This window comes from Artemia franciscana, chromosome 21 (assembly GCF_032884065.1).
Source record: "Artemia franciscana chromosome 21, ASM3288406v1, whole genome shotgun sequence".
NCBI lineage: Eukaryota > Metazoa > Arthropoda > Branchiopoda > Anostraca > Artemiidae > Artemia > Artemia franciscana.
Genome location: NC_088883.1, coordinates 29392874 through 29414181, shown reverse-complemented (window position 1 = coordinate 29414181; position 21308 = coordinate 29392874). Strand labels below are relative to the sequence as shown.

The 21308-nt window shown below is 34.6% G+C and overlaps 1 protein-coding gene and 1 long non-coding RNA gene across 2 annotated transcripts in view; one reads left to right on the top strand and one right to left on the bottom strand.

The window, feature by feature from the left end:
- LOC136040817 (pH-sensitive chloride channel 2-like) overlaps positions 1–1692 on the bottom strand; it is a 40947-nt gene extending 39255 nt beyond the window's left edge. The window contains exon 1 of the mRNA XM_065725149.1: positions 1556–1692. Within this exon, the coding sequence (XP_065581221.1) occupies positions 1556–1611 (56 nt within the window). The 5' untranslated portion in view covers positions 1612–1692. The remainder of the gene's footprint in view (positions 1–1555) is intronic.
- Positions 1693–20911: 19219 nt separating this feature from the next.
- Positions 20912–21308, top strand: part of LOC136040815 (uncharacterized) — a 100653-nt gene continuing 100256 nt past the window's right edge. Inside the window, exon 1 of the long non-coding RNA XR_010620888.1 lies at positions 20912–21071. This is a non-coding gene — a long non-coding RNA (uncharacterized LOC136040815). The remainder of the gene's footprint in view (positions 21072–21308) is intronic.

Genomic DNA, 21308 nt, shown 5'->3' with positions numbered 1-21308 from the left:
TTTTAACAAGTAGAGTTGAGAGAAACAGTTAATCTTTAGCGTATAGAGCAGGGCGTTGAGGAGGGAACACCCCCTTTCATATATGGAGTAATTTCTGTTCGTTTTAAGTATTAATGTTGCTCCTTACTTTCAGTTAAAAAAATTTCTTATTTTTATTTAATCTACTAAAGGGATGATATTTTGAGGAGCGAGCGATGCAATTCGAAGGATTATACAATAAATAGACATGACCAAGGAAGTTTCCAGGGGGGGTTAGGGGGCTTAAACCCCTTGAAGTGTTTGTCCAACTTGTAAGAAACGTAACAAAAATGAGCAAAACAAATTTTGATGTGTTCTTAAGTATATTTTGTAACTTATGTTATTATTCATGACTGTTCATGATACTATGTTATTATTCTATTCATGATATGAATAATATAGAAGATAAACTGTTTGGAAATTGCTTGAGAATTTCGAGGAATAGAAGGAGTGCCAAAGGAGTGAGAAAAATGGCCACTTTTAATTTTAATTATTAATTTTAATTTTCTTCCTTTATTTTCGGAAAGAAGAGCCACTTTTAGCGTTATTTGAGCTTGGATTAGCTAGAGATTGAGTTAAATTTCGAGCCAATCAACATCAATAACCATGATGTAGATGTAGATTCCTGATGTAGATCAAATAAGCTCAATTCAAAGATAAACTTAGTCTAAAGTCTGGCAGCAAATTTGAGGGATATGGACCACTCACCCTAAAAAAGAAAGAACATGAAGACACGAATATGAGAAGGGGAAGTCCTGGCAGAGAGATCAATATTTAACTATTAAAAGGCGCTTGGTTCTGAAGATCACTTTTTCTCAAGATCTTGTTGTCCTACCAATTAATCCCAAGTTTAGCATGCTAAGAGACCACATTAATGACAAAAAGGATCCTATAGAGTTTCTTAAGAACTTTCCAGAACTGAGATTTTACTTCAACACATGTAAGCATAGGAGTTAACCATTTTTTAGCATTTTGTAAATGTTTTTAAGTATAGGAATTATCCTCATAATGTTAGATTTTTGATTCGTTTGACATTTAATGTGTACCTTAGATATGGTTTTTCACAATTTTTTTTTTTTTTTAAGAAACCCCCTTCTGAGATGCAAGTTCAATATTTTATACTGTTTTATGGGTTTATTACCCGTTCGTTTTGTATATCGTACCCTGGCATTGAAGGGGATATGGTTCGCTTTTTTCTATCTTTCTATCTATAAAATAAGTTTTTCTATCTACAAAATAATAACGAGGTTGATAGAACCTATATATATATATATATATATATATATATATATATATATATATATATATATATATATATATATATATATATATATATATATATATATATATATATATATCATATGTGCATTAAAATATAAAGTATGTATCATGTGATTACAGAAAATTAATGTTGTGTTTTATTAACGTTTTTACGGTTGGTTAGACTCCTCCTCTTCTAACCCCTCACCTACCTGGGGTTATATAGATGGTTTGAAGTAAAAGATTCTGGTAAAAATAAATGAGTTAAATTACTTACTCAACAAAATAATTTAAACAAAATAAAATAAGGACAAAGATAGACAAAGTGCTCATTTTAACTCAATTCATTTGGCTTCCAGTAACTAGCGATAACAAAAAATACTAATAATACGGTCCAAAAAGAGCCAGGGCGTCTTATTACGTAGAAGTGAATATTTATTCCATACATATAGCACCAGCTATTATGAAAGAAGCCAACCCGTGAATGTCAATTGGATAATTAAATATGTATATCTCGTAACTTGTATTTTGATTATTTGGTTCGTTAGGTTGCTTGCTAAGTTATTCTCGGTAGATATAATTGTATAAAATGTATTGGCTGTTATTGTCAAGGTCATACTGAAAAATTTGTGTCAAGGCTTGTTCACAATGAGATCAAACAGTTCGTGGTAACGCACTGTAAGTAAAGAGTGACCCCGCTCAATTGTAACCAAAACTCTAAAAAAATGGAATTTTTATACAAATAGATACATAAGACAATATGATTTTTACGCTGATTTTTGACATATAAGTTTTATCAAGTTCAATCCTACTCATTCTCGGTTCAGTCGCTAAGTTATTCTCGGTAGATATAATTGTATAAAATGTAATGGCTGTTATTGTCAAGGTCATACTGAAAAATTTGTGTCAAGGCTTGTTAACAATGAGATCAAACAGTTCTTGGTAACGAACTGTAAGTAAAGAGCGACCCCGCTCAATTGTAACCAAAACTGTAAAATACGGAATTTTTATACAAATAAATACGTAAAAAAATATGATTTTTATGCTGATTTTTGACATATAAATTTTATCAAGTTCAGTCCTACTCATCAGAAGTTACGAGACTGAAAATATTCGCCTTTATTCCTAAAAAGAGGGAAACAACACCTAAAAGTCATAGAATACATCAGATTCAGCGTATCAGAGGTTTCGAGCTCCTATCTGCAAAAATGTGGTATTTTAAATTTTTTGCCAGAAGAAAGATCATGGATGCGTGTTAATTGTTTTTTTTTCCAGGGGTGATCATATCAACCCTGTGGTCCTACCATATCAGAGAACTGCTCATTCAAACGTAAATTAAAAGTTCAAGTGATCTTTTTAAGTGACCAAAAAAATTGGATGGCAGCTTGGCCACCTCCCCCGCCACTTTTTTCCTAAAATCGTCCGATCAAAACTTTGAGATATCCATTTTATTCATCATAGTCGAAAGGCCCAATAGCTATGCCTTTGGGTATAACATGGGTATAACCCCCCCTACAGCCCCAGGGGAAAGGTCTTTAACTTATAAAATTTGCCCATTGTTTACGCATAGTATTTGTTATAGGGATACGTGCCTTCATTTTTGGGTGAGGGGGGGGGGACAAATTATCTGCTTGGGATTTTTCCACTGGGGAATTTTCCATGGGGAGGGAAGTTTTCAGGGAGTGAGCTTGTCAGAAAAAATTATGCAAAGGGGGAATTTTTATACAAAATTCTTTTTTACTTATCTTGCTTTCGCTTTTCCGCCTCAATTTTACGCGCGGAGTGATGAAGAGTAATTTTCCGGGGTAAATTTTCACCGAGATTGAATTGTCTAGAGGATATTTTCATACCGAGGGGGCTTCTTCGAGAAGGTGGGGTCAGGTTTCCTGGCACTGTTTAAAAAATGATAAATAACTAAATAGAAAAAACAATTTTTTTTTCTACTGAAAATAAGGAATGACATTAAAACATAAAACCAACAGAAATTATTGTGTATATGAAAGTGGTTGTCACCTCCTCAACGCCTCGCTCTTTACGCTAAAGTTTTAATCTTTCTCAAAGCTCTATTTTTTCAAACAATAAAAAAAATAGCGTAAAGAGAATAATAATTTCGAAATAATTTCGGTTCGTTTTAAGTTTTAATGTCACTCCTTACTTTCAGTAGAAAATACTTATTTTTTTTTATTTAATATAGCAAAAGTTGAAATTAGTTAATGTCAAGATTAGACAGTGCTGTGGAAGTAATTGACTAAAAGTATTTAAAGACATTTTTAATTACTTTTTGATGTATTTAAATACGTAGTTAAATAAGTAATTTAAATACATATTTAATTATTTTTCTCCTTTATTTAAATACAAATTAACTTTTTCCAATATTCCTAATTACTTTTGTCTATCAAACAAAGTTCATTCCAAACTGCTTTTTGAATAGCTAGCTAATAAAGATCTTGATCAAACAGTTCGTGGTAACGAACTGTAGTAAGGAGCAACCCGGCTCAATAGTAACCAAAACTCTAAGAAATGGAATTTTGATACCAATGCCTACATCAAAAGAATCGCATTTTAATGCTGATTTTAAATATATAAGTTTCATCAAGTTTAGTCTTACCCATCAAAAGCTACGAGCCTGAGAAAATTTGCGTTATTTTAGAAAATAGGGGAAACGCCCCCTAGAAGTCATAGAATCTTAACAAAAATCACGCCATCAGATTCAGCGTATTAGAGAACCCTACTGTAGAAGTTTCAAGCTCATATCTACAAAAATGTGGAATTTTGTATTTTTTGCCAGAAGGCAGATCACGGATGCGTGTTTATTTGTTTTTTTGTTTTTTGTTTTTTTTTTCCAGGGGTGATCGTATCGACCCAGTTGTCCTAGAATGTTGCAAGAGGGCTCATTCTAACGAAAATAAACAGTTCTAGTGCCCTTTTTAAGTGACCAAAAAAATTGGAGGGCATCTAGACCCCTCCCACGCTAATTATTTTACCAAAGTCAACGGATCAAAATTCTGAGATAGCCATTTTATTCAGCGTAGTCGAAAAACCTTATAACTATGTCTTTGGGGACGACTTACTCCCCCACAGTCACCATGGGAGGGGCAACAAGTTACAAACTTTGACCAATGCTTACATATAGTAATGGTTATTGGGAAGTGTACAGGCGTTTTCAGGAGTTTTTTTTGGTTGGGGGAGGGGTTGAGAAGAGGGGGATATGCTGGGGGAACTTTCCATCGATAATTTGTCATGGGGGAAGAAAATCTCCATGAAGGGAGCGCAGGATTTACTAGCATTATTTAAAAACACAATGAAAAAATAAATATGAAAAAGTTCTTTCAGCTGGAAGTAAGGAACAGCATTAAAACTTAAAACAAACAGATATTATTACCCATTTGAGGGGCTCACCTCCTCCTAATACCTCGCTCTTTACGTTAAAGTATTTTTAGTAATTTCAACTATTTATTCTACGGCTTTTGTGATTCTGGGGTCATTCTTAATGAATTGGGACAAAATTTAAGCTTTAGTGTAAAGAGCGAGGATCTGACAAGGGGGCGAACCCCCTCATATATGTAATAAAAATATGAGAATACAAAAGTTCTTTACGTAAGCTAATTTATAAGTTACGTAAATCTTTTACCAATAAAAATATTCGTAAAAAATTAAAAGTTCTAGTTGCCTTTTTAATTGACCAAAAAATCGGAGGGCAACTAGGCTTCCTCCCCCGCTCTTTTTTTCTCAAAATCATTCGATCAAAATTATGAGAAAGCCATTTAGCCAAAAAAAAAATGCAAATTTCGTTTTAATTATTCCTCTGCGGAGAGCCAAAATCAAAACATGCATTGATTCAAAAGCGTTCAGAAATTAAATAAAAAAAACAAGTTTTTTTAACTGAAAGTAAGGAGCGACATTAAAACTTAAAACGAACAGAAATTACTTCGTATATGAAAGAGGCTGCTTCCTTATCAACGCCCCGCTCTTTACGCTAAAGTTTTTTACTGTTTTAAAAAGAAGAATTGAGAGACAGAGTCAAACTCTGAGAGACAGAGAAGACTCATAGGAACACAGTACAAAAGGTCAGCAATGTTTCAAGAGTAGGTATAAATAAAATAGCAGAAGTTTAAATTTTTCATTGGTCATCATTGTTATTATTCAGTCTTTTGAAGTAAGGAAAGCATTTTAAAGTGTTTTAACTGAACTATACTGAGTAATGACTGCACTAAAATTAAACAAAAAGGACAATACCTTTGCCATAAAAAGTCCAAGGGACTAGAATTAGGTGGAACACAAGTGGAGAACCGTTTTTGAGGAACTTTTTAATTGTTAGTCCGTGCTTCAAGCTTTTACTTCTTATCAGGCAAATATTAACATCGGATCACAACAGAGACTCATGTTGAGACGAGACAGGTGATAAGCACAAAAATGATTAACTTTATAACATCTAAAACAACTCTTTTTATAACAAGTTTCATTTTTTTTCTCTCCTAAAGCTGAAAGTTTAATTAAGCAATTTTAAACTTATTCCTTCAACATTAAAAACAAGGTATGAGAGCAAAAATAACTTTTAATTCAGTTAATAATAATTTGTGGGTCTTTTGGATTTAGTATTCAACAGAATCGCTTAAGGATACTCAGAATAAAGCGTGGATGAGTAAACTGTAAGAAGATTCAGGCTAAATCTCTTATTAAAAGTTGTCCCAAGTGAAGGTTCATAGTCTTTAAGTTCAGATGTGTCGGTGCAAATAAGCCTGAAGAAGGGATCTGTGGACATCTATATCCCTGTCGCTAGACTACTTTGGCTTGTTTTGTAACAGAAAAATTATGTAACATCTGACAAATAGTGAATCTTGCTCTGTTAAGGTTGTTTCTTTTTTTTATTTATTTAATTCTTAATTTATTCTTCTTGATTAATTCTTATTAAAAATTTTTTTATTTGCTTAATTCTTAATTTGTTCTTAATCTTGATTAATTATTAATAAATTCTTTTTTTTACTTAATTCTTAATTTTTTTCATATTCTTGATTAATTCTTAGTAAATTCTTTTTTATTTACTTAATTCTTTAGCTAGTCAGTGATGAAACGTAGATTCGTTTTCCACAAAAAGAACACATTTTGCTAAAGATTGTGTTTAAAAGAAATTCTTGTCTATAATTTACTGTTTTTTTCAAGTTGGTGTATGCGTCTGAGAATGTTTCATTTTCTAGCGTGTTCATCCATTACTGGCTTACGATTTTTCAAGTTTACGGACATCCAGGAGAAATAAACAGAAGAAAATGCATGTTTTCACAGAAACTCTTGATGGTAGTAATTCAGAGATGTCAGAGTCAAGAGAGGGTGTTATGCCTCCAAACCAACCTGAAGATTGTTGCAATTTGGATTCTGAAGCCATGATTAAATAACCTCTTAGAAAAACAACTTCAATCAGAGCTACGAAATAGTCAGAAAGAATAGAGGCTCTTTGTTCGTTCAAGAACTGCTGCTGACAAATTGCTGAGAATACTAAAAATAGACATCGTGGCAAATGTAAAAAACGCCCCTTTTTATAGCAGTAGTGAAAGCTAAATTTTTGAGGCTCATGGACGATAAAAATCGTTCGATTGAGTTCTTGAAAGAATATCCAGACGTTGCAAAAGTTGTCCAAAAGTTCAATGCTGTCATACTATCGTCTGCTTCAGTAGAGCGTCTTTTTCAGTTTGAAAGGTGGTTTTCACTGCAATGCAGGGTCAGTTTGGATATAAGAAGTTTGAAATACCGTTTTTGTTAAAAACAAACTCCTGACTTTGATAATGAATTATGTAAGAATTTTCATCATAAACGATACACTTTGAGAAAAAATTATTTTTCAGCTAGAGTAATTGTGTTGCGAAAGCAACATTTCGGTTTTGTCGCTTTTTTTTTTTTTTTTTTTTTTGTTCCAGCGGTCCAATTTTTTCTGATTTTTCCCAAAGAACATATATGCGGTATCTGAGGAATGGCTAAGGGTGTTTATTTAAAATAGTGAGGGAATGTTGACTGGATAACTGAACTAAATCAAAAGACAGTGCGTGCGCTGTTACGAAAGGTTGTATCTGCAATTCTTCAGGACAGGTTAAAGGAATAAAATTTAAACTTTCAGTATTTGTAGAGAGGAATGGTTGAATAATATTGGTCTACACTCAAAGCTATAAAACAATGGTGGTTAGATTTCTGTCTGCCCTGTAAGACCCAAGACACTATGCTGATGTTCAACCTATATATTAGAATATGGATTCTAAAAGTTTTGACTTTGCGGATTCCCAATTAACAAAAGGGATATGACAAGTGTAATTTCTGTGGTATGTATTTGCCACACCATATGACCCAGGAGGCCGCCTTAATGATCCAAGTCATCAAGCTCAAAATTTGTCTTCTAAAGCTCTTACATTCCCTCAGAAGAGATATCTCAAATAATGTAGTGTTCTACCCCAGTAGCTCTACCTTCTCTCTCTAGACTGTACCTAAGTTAGTAAAGAAACAAGTCATAAGTGGAAAGAATAAGCATACTTCTTTTCAAATCAGAATCACAAAATGAACTCATTAAAGATAAAAAAAACACTTCGCAACACGCCTTCACGCATGAAGGACTGTGTAGCTCTGACTAAATGCTATAAATGACCCCTTAAAATTGAAGTGCAAAATTTATCCTTGGATTTGGCACTCTAAATTTATACCTGTATGAGTCGTCAGTCGCCTGCAATTTATTTTAGAAGTAAGCTAATTAGCAAATTCTTTTCCAGACGTGAATACTAACAGGATGAACGGACTTTAATGATAGCCAGACCCATGGCTAAAGTATTGAAATTAAAAAGTAAATAAATTAAATTTACAAAAAGGGCATTCATCTGATAATCAGGGCCAGGGGCTCTAACACATCCCTCCTACGATAAATTGCCCTCACCATGCCATATTGTTCAGAACATAAAAGGTCAAAGCACAAAACGTAAAATACACAACACCAACTTCGAAATCACCAACTGTAATTCTCTTAAAGTTTCTACTGTCATACCACCCGCTTGGCATAGGATTCATCAGCATTCAAAGTCTCTGTCAAACAAATTGAACCTATTGCCGGTATTTCCCTTTACTTCAGGTTTGCGATTTTTAAGAAGTGAAATGCACGAGAGTTGTGGAACATTATAGTGCTAACTTAATCCAATAAATCCCATGCAATGTCAAAGGGGAATTCTTATATCCACCAGTTTCCCAGCTTCATGACAACATCTAAACGGAATAACCATGTAGGCTTGGGCCAACTTTAATGAGGGGTTTGCAGCACGATTTTTTTTTATTCAATTCAGTTTATTCAAATAAAAATAAAACCATAACACCAATAATAATAAAGATCCTTGAAGCGAACTTCTTGAGGACCATAACAACAAAAAATTGAAAAATGAAGAAGAGAGAGAAAAAAAAAGAAAAGAGAAAACATGGGTAACTAACGCAAATTGAATAAGAATTTAGAGAATTATAACATAAAATTTTAGTACATTGTTATACAACGTGCGAAAACTTGTGGATAGTTCGACACTGGAGGGTATTATATTCTATTGAACTATAGATTTATAACTGGGGGATCGCTGGGCGGAACTAGGGACACACTTAGGGACAATGAAGGAACGGTTGGATGAACGGAGACAGAGGCCTTCAGAATTATTACTATTAAAATAAGATTAAATATAAAAAACAAGTTTTTTAAAATGAAAGTAAGGAGCGACATTAAAACTTAAAACGAACCGAAATTACTCCGTATATGGAAGGGGCTTTTCCTCTTCAACGCCTTGCTCTTTACGCTAAAGTTTGACTCTTTCTCTTAACTCTACCTCTTAAAACAGTAAAAAACTTTTGCGTAAAGAGCAAGGCGTTGAAGAGGAAAAGCCCTTTTCATATACGGAGTAATTTCTGTTCGTTTTAAGTTTTAATGTCGCTCCCTACTTTCATTTTAAAAAACTTTTTTTTATATATTTAATTTCTGGATGTATTTTAATTAATACATGTTTTAATCTTGGCTCTCCGCACATAAATAATTAAACACAATTTGCATATTTATTTTTTTTGGCTAAATGGCTTTCTCATAGTTTTAATCGGAAGATTTTGAGAAAAAAAGAGAGAGGGAGGAAGCCTAGTTCCCTCCAATTTTTTGATTACTTAAAAAGGCAACTAGAACTTTTAATTTTTTACGAACATTTTCATTAGTAAAAAAATATACGTAATTTATGAATTAACTTACGTAACGAACTTCTATATTCGTATGTTTTATTGCGTGTATGAGGCAGCTCACCCCTCGTCGATACCTTGCTCTTTACACTAAAGCTTAAATTCTGTCCCAATTCCTTAAGAATGACCTTTGAATCACAAAGGCCGTAGAATAAATAGTTGAAATTACTAAGAATACTTTAGCGTAAAGAGCGAGGTATTACGAGGAGGTAAACCCCTCATATGCGCAATATTTTCTGCTCGTTTTAAGTTTTAATGCTGCTCCTCAATTTCAGTAGAAAAAACTTTCCATATTTGTTTTTTCATTGTTTTTTTTTAATAATGCTAAAAAATCCTGCGCCCCCTTCATTGAAAGTCTCTTCCCCCATGAGAAGTTTCTCCATGGAAAGATCCTCCCACGTAACCCCCCACCTCAACTCTCCCTCCCAAACCAAAACAATCGCCCTGAAAACGTCCGTACACTTCCCAGTCACCATTACTATATGTAAACACAGGTCAAAGTTTGTAACTTGAAATACCACCCACGGGAACTGCGGGGGAGTAAGTAGTCCCCAAAGACATAGTTATTAGGTTTTTCGACTATGTTGAATAAAATGGCTATCTCAGAATTTTGAACCGGTGACTTTGGGGAAAAAATGAGCGTGGGATTTTTTCGGTCCCTTAAAAAGGGCACTAGAACTTTTAATTTCCGTTATAATGATTCCTCTCGCGACATTCTAGGACCACTGGGTCGATACGATCACCCCTGGGAAAAAAATAAAACAAACATGCATCCGTGATTTGTCTTCTGGCAAAAAATGTGAAGTTCCATATTTGTGTAGATATGAGCTTCAAACTTCTACACTAAGGTTCTCTGATCTGCTGAATCGGATGGTGTGATTTTTGTTAAGATTGTATCGCTTTTAGGGGGTGTTTTCCCCTATTTTCTAAAATGATGCAAATTTTCTCAGGCTCGTAACTTTTAATAGGTAAGACTAATCTTGATGAAAGTGATATATTTAAAATCAGCATTAAAATGCGATTCTTTTGACGTAACTATTGGTATCAAAATTCTATTTTTTAGAGTTTTGGTTACTATTGAGCCAGGTCGCTCCTTGCTACAGTTCGTTACCACGAACTGTTTGATAATAATTCATGACGTATGAAAACAAGAAAGGAAATAATAAATGAAAAGACAAAAATAAAAGTAGGTGAAAAACGAGGATTTTGTCAGCTAGTAGCAAAATATGAAAAATAAGCAAATATTTCGACAAGGACCTCCGCCAAGTCGTCCTCAGTGCTAAAAAAAAAATAAGAAATAGGAGAAAGAAAAAAAAACAAAGAAGAAACAACAACAAAATCTCATCTTCTTTAGTGAACTGTAGGAGAGGAAAAAAGACACTGAATCAAACAACAAAAACCAACTTGAGATCACTGAAAGAGAAGTTACCAATTAGATTGAATAAATGTCCTTTGCCTTGCAACAGATTTTGCCTGTCTACAATTTCGGTTTTCATTAGATATGCGGACAGGTTGTCTTAAGTTAGACTGGGAGAAACTATTCATAGAGTTTTTTAATATGAAATTGTTAGGCTTAAGGAAATATATACCGTGTCTTTATTTATAGCCAAATTTCTATTTATATGTTGTTTTTTTTATCTCAATTGGCTCTTTAAAAGATTGCGGTAGGTCATTTACAGTAGATATTAAAGTTGCCTCTTCAAAAAGAACTAAATGGTCAGGATTTTCGTATATATGTTGGGCCAGAGCTGAATCAAAGTTGTCATTTTTATTTTCAAATCTCAGGGACTTATCTATCGAAATTTTGTGTTCATGCAATCGTTCCCCTAGTTGTTGATGGGTCCTGCCAATGTAAAATTTTCCACATGAACACGGGACTCTGTAAACACTACAACCTAGTATAGGGTCGGTTTTATCCTTTCCCGAGTTGAGAAAATGTTCAACTTTGTGTTCAGTTTAAAAAAAAAACAGAGAGATTATGTTATTTTTAAAATTTTTCCAAGTTTGTCGCTTAGTTTCGAGGCGTATGGTAATGTAGTGAAAGTTTTTCTTCTCAATTGCCAGTGTAACTGAACCAAGGGGGACAGGCTCCTTATTTTCCAGTTTTACCTTTTTTAATCGTCTATCTATTATATTTTCAATTAGATTGATTGGGTAGCCATTGCAGAATAGAATATCTTTAACGTAATCTAGCTCAGATTTTACATGATTACGTGAACATATTTTTAGAACCTTGAAGACTAAAGAAATTACTACCCCTCTTTTTAAACAAGGAGGGTGATTTGACAAGAAATATAGATACCGATTATTATGGGTCGGCTTTCTATATATAGAAAATTCAAGGCTAGGAATATTTTTTATAATTAAAACATCCAAGAAAGGGAGCTTTCCCGAATCTTCCAGTTCTATTGAGAATTGAAGATTCGAATCAAAAGAATTCAAATGTGCCAAAAAAATCTTTTAGAGAGTCCTGACCATGTTCCCAAACAGCAAGAATATCATCAACGAAACGAAACCAGAGAGAGTGTTTTAAGGGGAAACTATTCAAAGCAAACTGTTCTAGAAAATCTATGTAAAAATTTGCCAAAAAAGGAGACAAAACCGTGCCCATGGGTAGGCCCTTAACCTGAAGGAAATTTTTTTCTCGAAACATAGAATATAAAGAGAACTTGTTGCAAAGACGTACAAGCGTCATTATTGTGTCAATTTTCAAGGTTTTATAATCTGACTAAGCAGAATTTTCCTCTAATTTTCTTTTTAAGGCCTGTTCACATTTATGGACATCGCATGAAGTGTACATGGAAACTGCATCAAAACTAGATAAGATAGTTTTTTCTGTTATGCTATTAATTTTCAGCTTCTCAACAAGATCTATGGAATTTTTTATATAAGATTTCTGTGTTGTTAGAAGAGGCTTGAAAATTATAGCTAAGAATCTTCCTACACCTGTAGCTAGAGAACTATAATATGCTAAAATAGGACGTAACGGAGTATCCTTCTTATGGATTTTGGGTGGACTATAAAATTTGTTCCTTTGATTGACTTGTAAGCGACCATGACGGCTTACAATCAAGAATACTCTTTACTATTTGTCCTCTTAGTAGGTCCAGAATTTCAACTTAGCCATGAGAGCTAAAAATACCGGACTTCACACTCGTAATAATTTCTTATATATTTACGTGTGTCTGAGCCATTACAAATTTAGGTCCTTTTGATAGAATACTTAGGTCCTTGGGTGTGAAAACCTTGGAGGATAGGTTTTCCAAAGGAGAGCCAGGACAAAATCTAGGAGGGAAAATCCGTGTTTGTTGAAAATGTTGAAATTCGAGTTTTGAAAATATTTCTGATAAGCGAGTTTTTGCTAAATTAAAAACGTGTCGGAAAGACCTTTGCGAGATATTTAAAATTTGGAGAAAGTCTGGAACGGAAAAGATTTGAAAAATTAGATATTTTATTACTAAGGACATATCTATGGTCTTTTAAAATATGTGTTAGAGTATTGAAACCCATTCTCTGGCTAAATGAGCCTTCAGATTGTGTACCTAAGTGTAAATTGTAATATAAAGAAGGAGGAAGAATTCGATTTCTTTTGCAAGTTTACAAGAAATTGAATTGACAAATAATATTTACATGTTTTTTAACGCAATTTGAAAAATCTAAAACAATATTGGTCAAATGCTCCCCGTAAGCTTGACGTAAATACGTTCTGAGACCATATTGGCTATGCAGGACGTATGAAAACAACAAAGGAAATAATAAATGAAAAGAAAAAAATAAAATAGGTGACAAACGAGGATTTTGTCAGCCAGTAGCAAAATATGCAAAACAAGCAAATATTTCGACAAGGATATGTCAAAATAATTACATATACCAAATAATTTACAAATAACAAATATGTCGAAATATTTACAATGAAACAAAGAAGAAACAACAACAAAATCTAACCTTCTTAAGTGAACTGTACGAGGGGGAAAAAGACACTGAATCAAACAACAAAACCTAACTTGAAATCAATGAAAGAGAAGTTGCCAATTAGATTGAATAAGTATCCTTTGCCTTGCAACCGATTTCACCTGTCTACAGTTTCGGTTTTCATTAGATATGCGGACAGGTTGTCTTAAATTAGACTGGGCGAAAATATTCATAGAGTCTTTTAATATTAAATCGTTATAAATTGGGCTTAAGGAAATATCTCCCGTGTCTTTATTTATAGCCAAATTTCTATTTATGTGTTATTTTTTTTTTATTTCAATTGTCTCTTTAAAGATTGCGGTAGGCCATTTACAGTAGATATTAAAGTTGCCTCTTCAAAAAGAACTAAAGGGTCAGGATTTTTGTATATATGCTGGGCCAGAGCTGAATCAAAGTTGTCGTTTTTATTTTCAAATCTCAGGGACTTATCTATGGAAATTTTGTGTTCATACAATCGTTCCCCTAGTTGTTGATGGGTCCTGCCAATGTAAAATTTTCCACATGAACACGGGACTCTGTAGACACCACTACCTAGTATAGGGTCCGTTTTATCCTTTCCCGAGTTGAAAAAATGTTCAAATTTTTGTTCAGTTTTGAAAGAAACAGAGATATTATGTATTTTTAAAATTTTTCCAAGTTTGTCGCTTTTTTTCGAGACGTATGGTAATGTAGTGAAAGTTTTTTTCTCAATTGCATGTGTAACTGAATCAAAGTTAGGTTAGGTGCGCGAGTGGGTTGGTGCGCTGGATTCGGGATCCCTTGTCTGAGAGGACGCGGGTTCGAATCCCAGTGTACCCAATTCTTCAGTTTGGGACGGGGGTCAGTGGCGTGACTCTGTGAACTTAGCCAGAGGCGACCCAGCTCTAAATGGGTACCTGGAGAAATCTGGGGAAGGTAAAAAGAAGGGTGTGTGAAGGCAAAGGATGGCTGGCCCCCAACCATTGCTCTCCCAATGCCATTGCTTTAACCAACGCCATTGCACTTCCCGGCTGAAGGGCCAAGAAACGGAGCAGCACCGCCGGTACGGACTGTAAAGTCTAATGCCGTATCCTTTACCTTATTTTTTCATTTTTAACTGAATCAAGGGGGACGGGCTCCCTATTTCCCAGTTTTTGCCTTTTTTTTAATCGTCTATCTATTATATTTTCTATGAGATTGATTGGGTAGCCATTGCAGAATAGAATATCTTTATCGTAATCTAACTCGGATTTTACATGATTACGTGAACATATTTTTAGAACCCTGTCGACTAAAGAAATTACTACCCCTCTTTTTAAACAAGAAGGGTGATTTGACGAGGAATGTAGATACCGACTATTATGGGTCGGCTTTCTAAATATAGAAAATGCAAGGCTAGGAATATTTTTTATAATTAAAACATCCAAGAAAGGGAGCTTTCCTGAATCTTCCAGTTCTACTGTGAATTGAAGATTCGAATCAAAAGAATTCAAATGTGCCAAAAAATATTTTAGAGAGTCCTGACCATGCTCCCAAACAGCAAGAATATCATCAGCCAAACGAAAACAGAGAGAGTGTTTTAAGGGGAAACTATTCAAAGCAGACTGTTCTAGGGAATCCATGTAAAAATTTGCCAAAAAAGGAGACAAAACAGTGCCCATGGGTAGGCCCTTAACCTGAAGGAAAAATTTCTCGAAATATAAAACATAAAGAGAACTTGTTGCAAAGACGTACAAGCGCCAATATTGTGTCAATTTATAATTATTTATAATCTGTCCAAGCAGAATTTTCCTCTAATTTTCTTTGTGAGGCCTGTTCACATTTATGGACATCGCATGAAGTGTAAATGGAAACTGCATCAAAACTAGATAAGATAGTTTTTTCTCTTATGCTACGATTTTTCAGCTTCTCTACAAGATCTATTGAATTTTTTATATAAGATTTCTGTGTTACAAATAGAGACATGGGAGATATTTCCTTAAAATGACAACTTTGATTCAGCTTTTATATTGATTAAAGGCAACTTTGATTCGGCAACTTTAACGTCTACCGTAAATGGCCTACTGCAATCTTTTAAAGAGGCCATTGAGATAAAAAAAACATATAAATAGAAATTTGGCTATAAATAGAGACACGGAGGATATTTCCTTAAGCTCAATTTATAACAGTTTAATATTAAAAGACTCCATGAATATTTTCGCCCAGTCTAATTTAAGACAACCTGTCCACATATCTAATGAAAACCGAAATTGTAGATAGGCAAAATGTGTTTTAAGGCAAAGGATACTTATTCAATCTAATTGGTAACTTCTCTTTCATTGATTTCAAGTTGGTTTTTGTTGTTTGATTCAGTGTCTTTTTTCCTCTCGTACAGTTCACTTAAGAAGTTAGAATTTTTTGTTGTTTCTTCCTTGTTTTTTTTTGCTTTTTCTCTTCCTTCTTGTTTTGTTTAGCATTGAAGGCGACTTGACGGATGTCCTTGTCGAAATATTTGCTTGTTTTTCATATTTTGCTACTGGCTGAGAAAATCCTTGTTTTTCACCTGTTTGATTTTTATCTTTTCATTTATTATTTCCTTTCTTGTATTCATACGTCATGCATAGCCAGTATGGTCTCAAAACGTATTTAAGATAATAATTGGGGAGGAAGATTTTTATGGTAAGCGGAGTATGCAAGGGATAGATTTAATTTTTTGATGATTTGTTCAAAAGGATAATACCAAAATCGGAGTACAAGTCCTGGGTGGGATATGGTCGGGGCAGCCGAAGAACTGCTTTGACAGCACGGTTTTGGGCAGATTTTAATTTATTGGTAATTGCAGGATAAGTGTTGCCCAAAACAGATCCACAGTATGAGATATATGGGTAAATAAAAGAGTAATAAAGGGTGACAAGGATATCGGGAGGAAGAAAATAATTCACACGATTAATCATGCTTACCTGTCGCGAGATTATGGCTCTGATGTAGGACACATGTGTTGCAAACGATAGGGAGGAGTCTATGTGGACACCAAGAAACTTGGCAACTTCGATTTGTGGGAGGAGAGTGGTAGAATAATTTAGGCCTTGTGCTTGTGGAGCTTAGTTTTTTTGTAAGGGGTTCGAAATAATGCAACCTGACTTTTCTTGCTGTTAATGGTCATGCAATTAATGAGACACCACTCCTGTACTCTATTCAGAAGGGTTTGATTAGAGGCGACGACGGATGGTAAATTAGGACCGGTGATGAAAAAGTTGCTATCGTCAGCAAAAGGGACTGGTTGCACTGATGGACCCAGGTCCGTAACCAATTCATTAATATAAAGGAGAAAAAGTATTGGAACAAGTACAGAGCCCTCTGGGACGCCCCTCCAGACAGGTAGGGGATGTGAGAGACTCACATTTTGTACTCTACCAGAGAGATAAGAGCCAAACCATGAGAAAGGAACTCCACGAATCCCTAAGCTGTTGAGTGTACTTAATAAAACACTGTGATCAACCATATCAAAAGCCTTAGAAAAATCCGGAAATAAGCCCGATACAGTATTTTTAACGTCAAGCTGGGAACGTATTAACTGTGTGGCGTCTATCAGTGCATGAACAGTTGAAAATTTGTAATGGAAGCCATATTGATGAGGAGAAATCAACGAATCTAAAGAATGAATCCCAAATAAAAAGGGAGAAAGACGTCGGAATATAATTCTCTCGAGCACTTCAGATATAACTGGGAGAAGTGAGATTGGACGATAATAACTTATCTCAGACGGATCGCCTTTTTTATGAATCGGGATAACAGTTGCCGATTTAAATTTTTCTGGGAAGGTTCCATTGCTCATAGACAGGTTTTCTATGTGCACAATGGGTTCACAAACATAGGAAGATACGGTCCTAAGAAGCTTATTGCTTATGCCAAAGAGGTCAGTTGTACTACTATTAGAGAGACATTTGAAAACTTGAAGCACGTCTTTACGATCAGTTGGAGCGAAAAACATGGATCCGGGATTCTAGCTATGGTGTACTGACTGGGAGAAGGAAAAGGAGTTAGCATTTGGAATATTAGTGCAATAATTATTAAAATCATCCGGTACTGAAATTGGATCAATTAATCTGCCACTGATGTCCTTAAGGTTAATAGGTACAGATCTTTAATTCCTTTTTTTTTGAAAAAAATTCATTTATTGTGGACCAAATTTTTTGCAAGTTCCCTTTGCATTTAAGAGATTTTTGAATAATAATATTTTTTTGCTTTCCGGACGAGTTTGGTATATACGTTTTTGTATTTTTTATAATTAGTCAGGTCAATAACGTTACTGGTTTTACAAGCTAACTTATAAAGGTCATTTTGTCAGTATAAAGAAATTATCAGGCAATTGGACATCCAGGGGCGTATATGGGTAGTTTTTCGGTTTGATTTACGAACTGGAAAGGTTCAACTGATAAGATCATTCAGTCCCTGTGTAAAACCATTTGTGTTTGAATCAACATCCTGACAATCCAAAACCTTGGACCAGTTGAAGGATTTCAAATGATCCGTGAACTGGTTTATATTCACAGTATTATATATTCTATTATACGTAGGGATATTAGTTCTAGAGAGTTGAGTAGCTGGTAGGGAGGGTGGGAAGAGATAGATTGGAAAGTGATCTGACAGGTCAGAAAATATTATTTAGGAGGACAGGTGGTTTCCCAGGGAAGTGGATACAAAAGTGTTGTCAATTGCAGTAGCTGTAGACCTCACAGGATCAACTCCAGTAGGAAAATGGATTGTGGGAAGAAGTCCGCTTGAGGTGAATGTTTCAAAGAAGTTATCACGCTCATTATTATTGCTAACATTTAGTAAATTACAATGGAAGTCCCTAAAAACTATTGCCTTCTTGTGTGGTAAATTAGTTAAACTAGAAATATCATCAAACAAATTACAAAAGAAAGGGGTCGGAAATGAGGGAGGTTTAGAAAATAATGAACAAAGAACTCTCGTAAAAGAATTCTTGTCAACAGTTATGTCTACGACTATTGAATAAATGCATCTATTACTTATAGGTTGCGAGAATAAGAATTCACAATCTAATAGCCTGGTGAATTTTAGACTTGACCGGATGTAAAGAAAAATGCCGCCAGAGGACTTGGTTAATTTTTATTTCAATATGAATAGCTTGAAAGCCAGGGAGGGAAAATTCATTAGTATCATCAGTTTCTGAAAGCCACGTTTCCGTTATTCCAATTATGTAGAAAGGGCAGTAGCCATCAATTAAAATTAAATCTTTAAAATTAGCCCACTTATCCCGTATACTTCTGATGTTAAAGCAAATTATATTAAGTTTGGTCTCTTCCATTAGCTTAGGTTTCATGTTTTTCACAAAATCAAAAGTGTCGAGATATTCACAGATAATTTGGTTGAAAGGGCTATCGGGGCTAGCTGAGGGGCTGGTGCGCAAATTATTTTGGTCGTCGTAATAGCTAAAAACAACATTATTGCACAGTGAAAAATTCGTGAGGAACTTAAAATCTTGTATAGTACCTGAGTTTCATCATCTCCTTGATTAGAATATTGGAAATCATCTTCAGCCGACGAAATATCATTGGTGGTAATTTTAGTCGTTACCATGAACTGTTTGATTTCTTGCTTTTGACTAGGGCAGTGGCACCGACTACCGACTTGGGGGTTGTGCCATTATAAGAGCCAGTATTAGTTTGATTTGCAGTTGAGTCTACAGGCTTAACTAGCTTTAATGTGGAATCTGTGTCCTTTTTCATGGAGGATAGTTGAGATATAGCTGTTTGTAAAATGTTATCACCTAGGAGTTTAGTGATAGCTTTCTTCTTGAGAATATTTTTGGTCTCTTCAGCTTCATTCTAACCTCAATTAAGTGACTGACTGTGAGATAAGTTGCAAGCCTTTGCCATTCTTGTCTACTTTTAGACGAATCTTTTTGAGGGCAGGATGTTGAAGTAAACTTAGGTAAGGGATAGGGGGACTGACTAGAACCTTGAGTATGAACATTATTTGTTCATACTTTCATACGTTCATACATTATTTGTGCAACATTCTCGATTAACAAGAATATTGTTGCTGTAACAAAATTTTCACTTAAGAATAGCGATGAATTGGGTTCTGGCATATACAACAATGCTAGACGTTTAGAGAAATTGACCAAACTAGCTTTTTACCAAAGACGATGAAAACAAACCAATATCTCCATGAAACATGAATTGCCCTTGCATAATTCGAAATTTCTCGTGGTACAATATGCAAGAGTTCACAGTACTGGTTGGTGTACCGGAGAACGGGGTTAAACACCTATCGAAACGTGAATAAGTAATTTCCTGATCCTATCACCTGGAATAATCGCATTAAGAACTAACGTTAATGACAAATGAAAATAAATTTCGTAAATACACCTCAAGGAATATGGTTTGAAGGAAGTGACTGTCGATCCCAATGCTCGATAATAATAGCAAATGGGGTTACTGGGTAAAGTTTTAAATGGGGTGTGTAGTGACTGGTAATGGAAGAGAGTATCTCCCAATGACTCTAAGTTGAAGGATCTTCACCTCGAAAAAGGGATCATAACTCCCCCAACAGTTGCAAGTTGAGGGAACTGGCACTCATGCATGAATTCTAGAATAGGATCATCCCAAAAGACTATTCCCCCTTATTTGAGGTGAAATGCCCCTTATAGCTGGTAGAGTCAATCTGAGACTCCTTCCTAAGCTCTTTATAATCCATTCCATTCATTTCTATATCCTGGTTATTTCTTTTTTTTCAATGAGTCAATGACCTGCCTCTCCCTCCTAAGATTTCTAATCTTACCCAAATTGTGTAATTCTCCCAAAATATTACTCTCCATTATTGCAGACGGAATTTGTATCCCATATTTTTTTTTTGTATCTCTTGCCTCGATTTTACTTTCCTCCAATTTTTTTGACTCACAAAATAATTCATGTTTAACTTCTAACTGGACTTAGTGGGTTTTTTTTACAGCAGTTTTTGCTATACTCTCGTTTTATATTTCTTTTCTTTCTTTTAGTTTCCTTTGATTTCGTTTGACTTTCACAATAATTGTCACTAAATGAGAACTTAACTTTTAGATTTTAATTTTGTTTCGCATACTTTTTCTCACCTTAATATCTGTCTATTTTCGCGGCAGAAATAAACTATTTGTTATTGCATGAATATTCCCGACATTAGGTTTTTTATATTGGATTAACATTTCTTCGACTTTACGAGGAAAATCTCGTACAACAAATTTTATTTTATTCGTCTCTGGTAACCTAAGTATCTCCTCTTGGTACCTACTTTTTCGCACCTCATATTTAGTATAACTTTTGAAGTTTGCTATTTTTCAAAGTGTTTCCCCAAAAATCAATTTTATGTTTTCCATTTTCTATTGAAGTTGGCCTAGCAAACCTAAGGTCTCCGATTCTCCTACGAAATGGCAAGTTTCGTAGTCAAGTCTCAGTCAATCAAATGGCAAGTCTCAGTTGCTATCCGCCATTCATAGTGAAAACACCTAAACTCGTTTAACCAGTCTTAATAATTTGTTCGTGTCATATCGGATGCAGGAAATTGATTTGGATTAACCTGCTGCAAACCTAATTGGATAATATCTGGCGGTATTTGAAGCTGGGGGGGGGGGGGGTCAGAAAAACACCCCCTTGCGTGTAAGTCTTTGTCTCATGTTAATTAGAGTTACTAATTAGTAGTTTACGATGTCGTCTTGGAAAATCGGAGATATTGCGGTTGCTAAGTTTCAGGGTTATCCCTTTTGGCCAGTTAAAATTATTGGTGAAGTCAAGCAAGCGTCAGGTCCAGCAAAATTCATCGTTTTCTGCTACGGGTCGCATGATTTTCAAACAGTCTCTACCCAAAGCCTCCACGACGTCAAATTAAAGAGAACA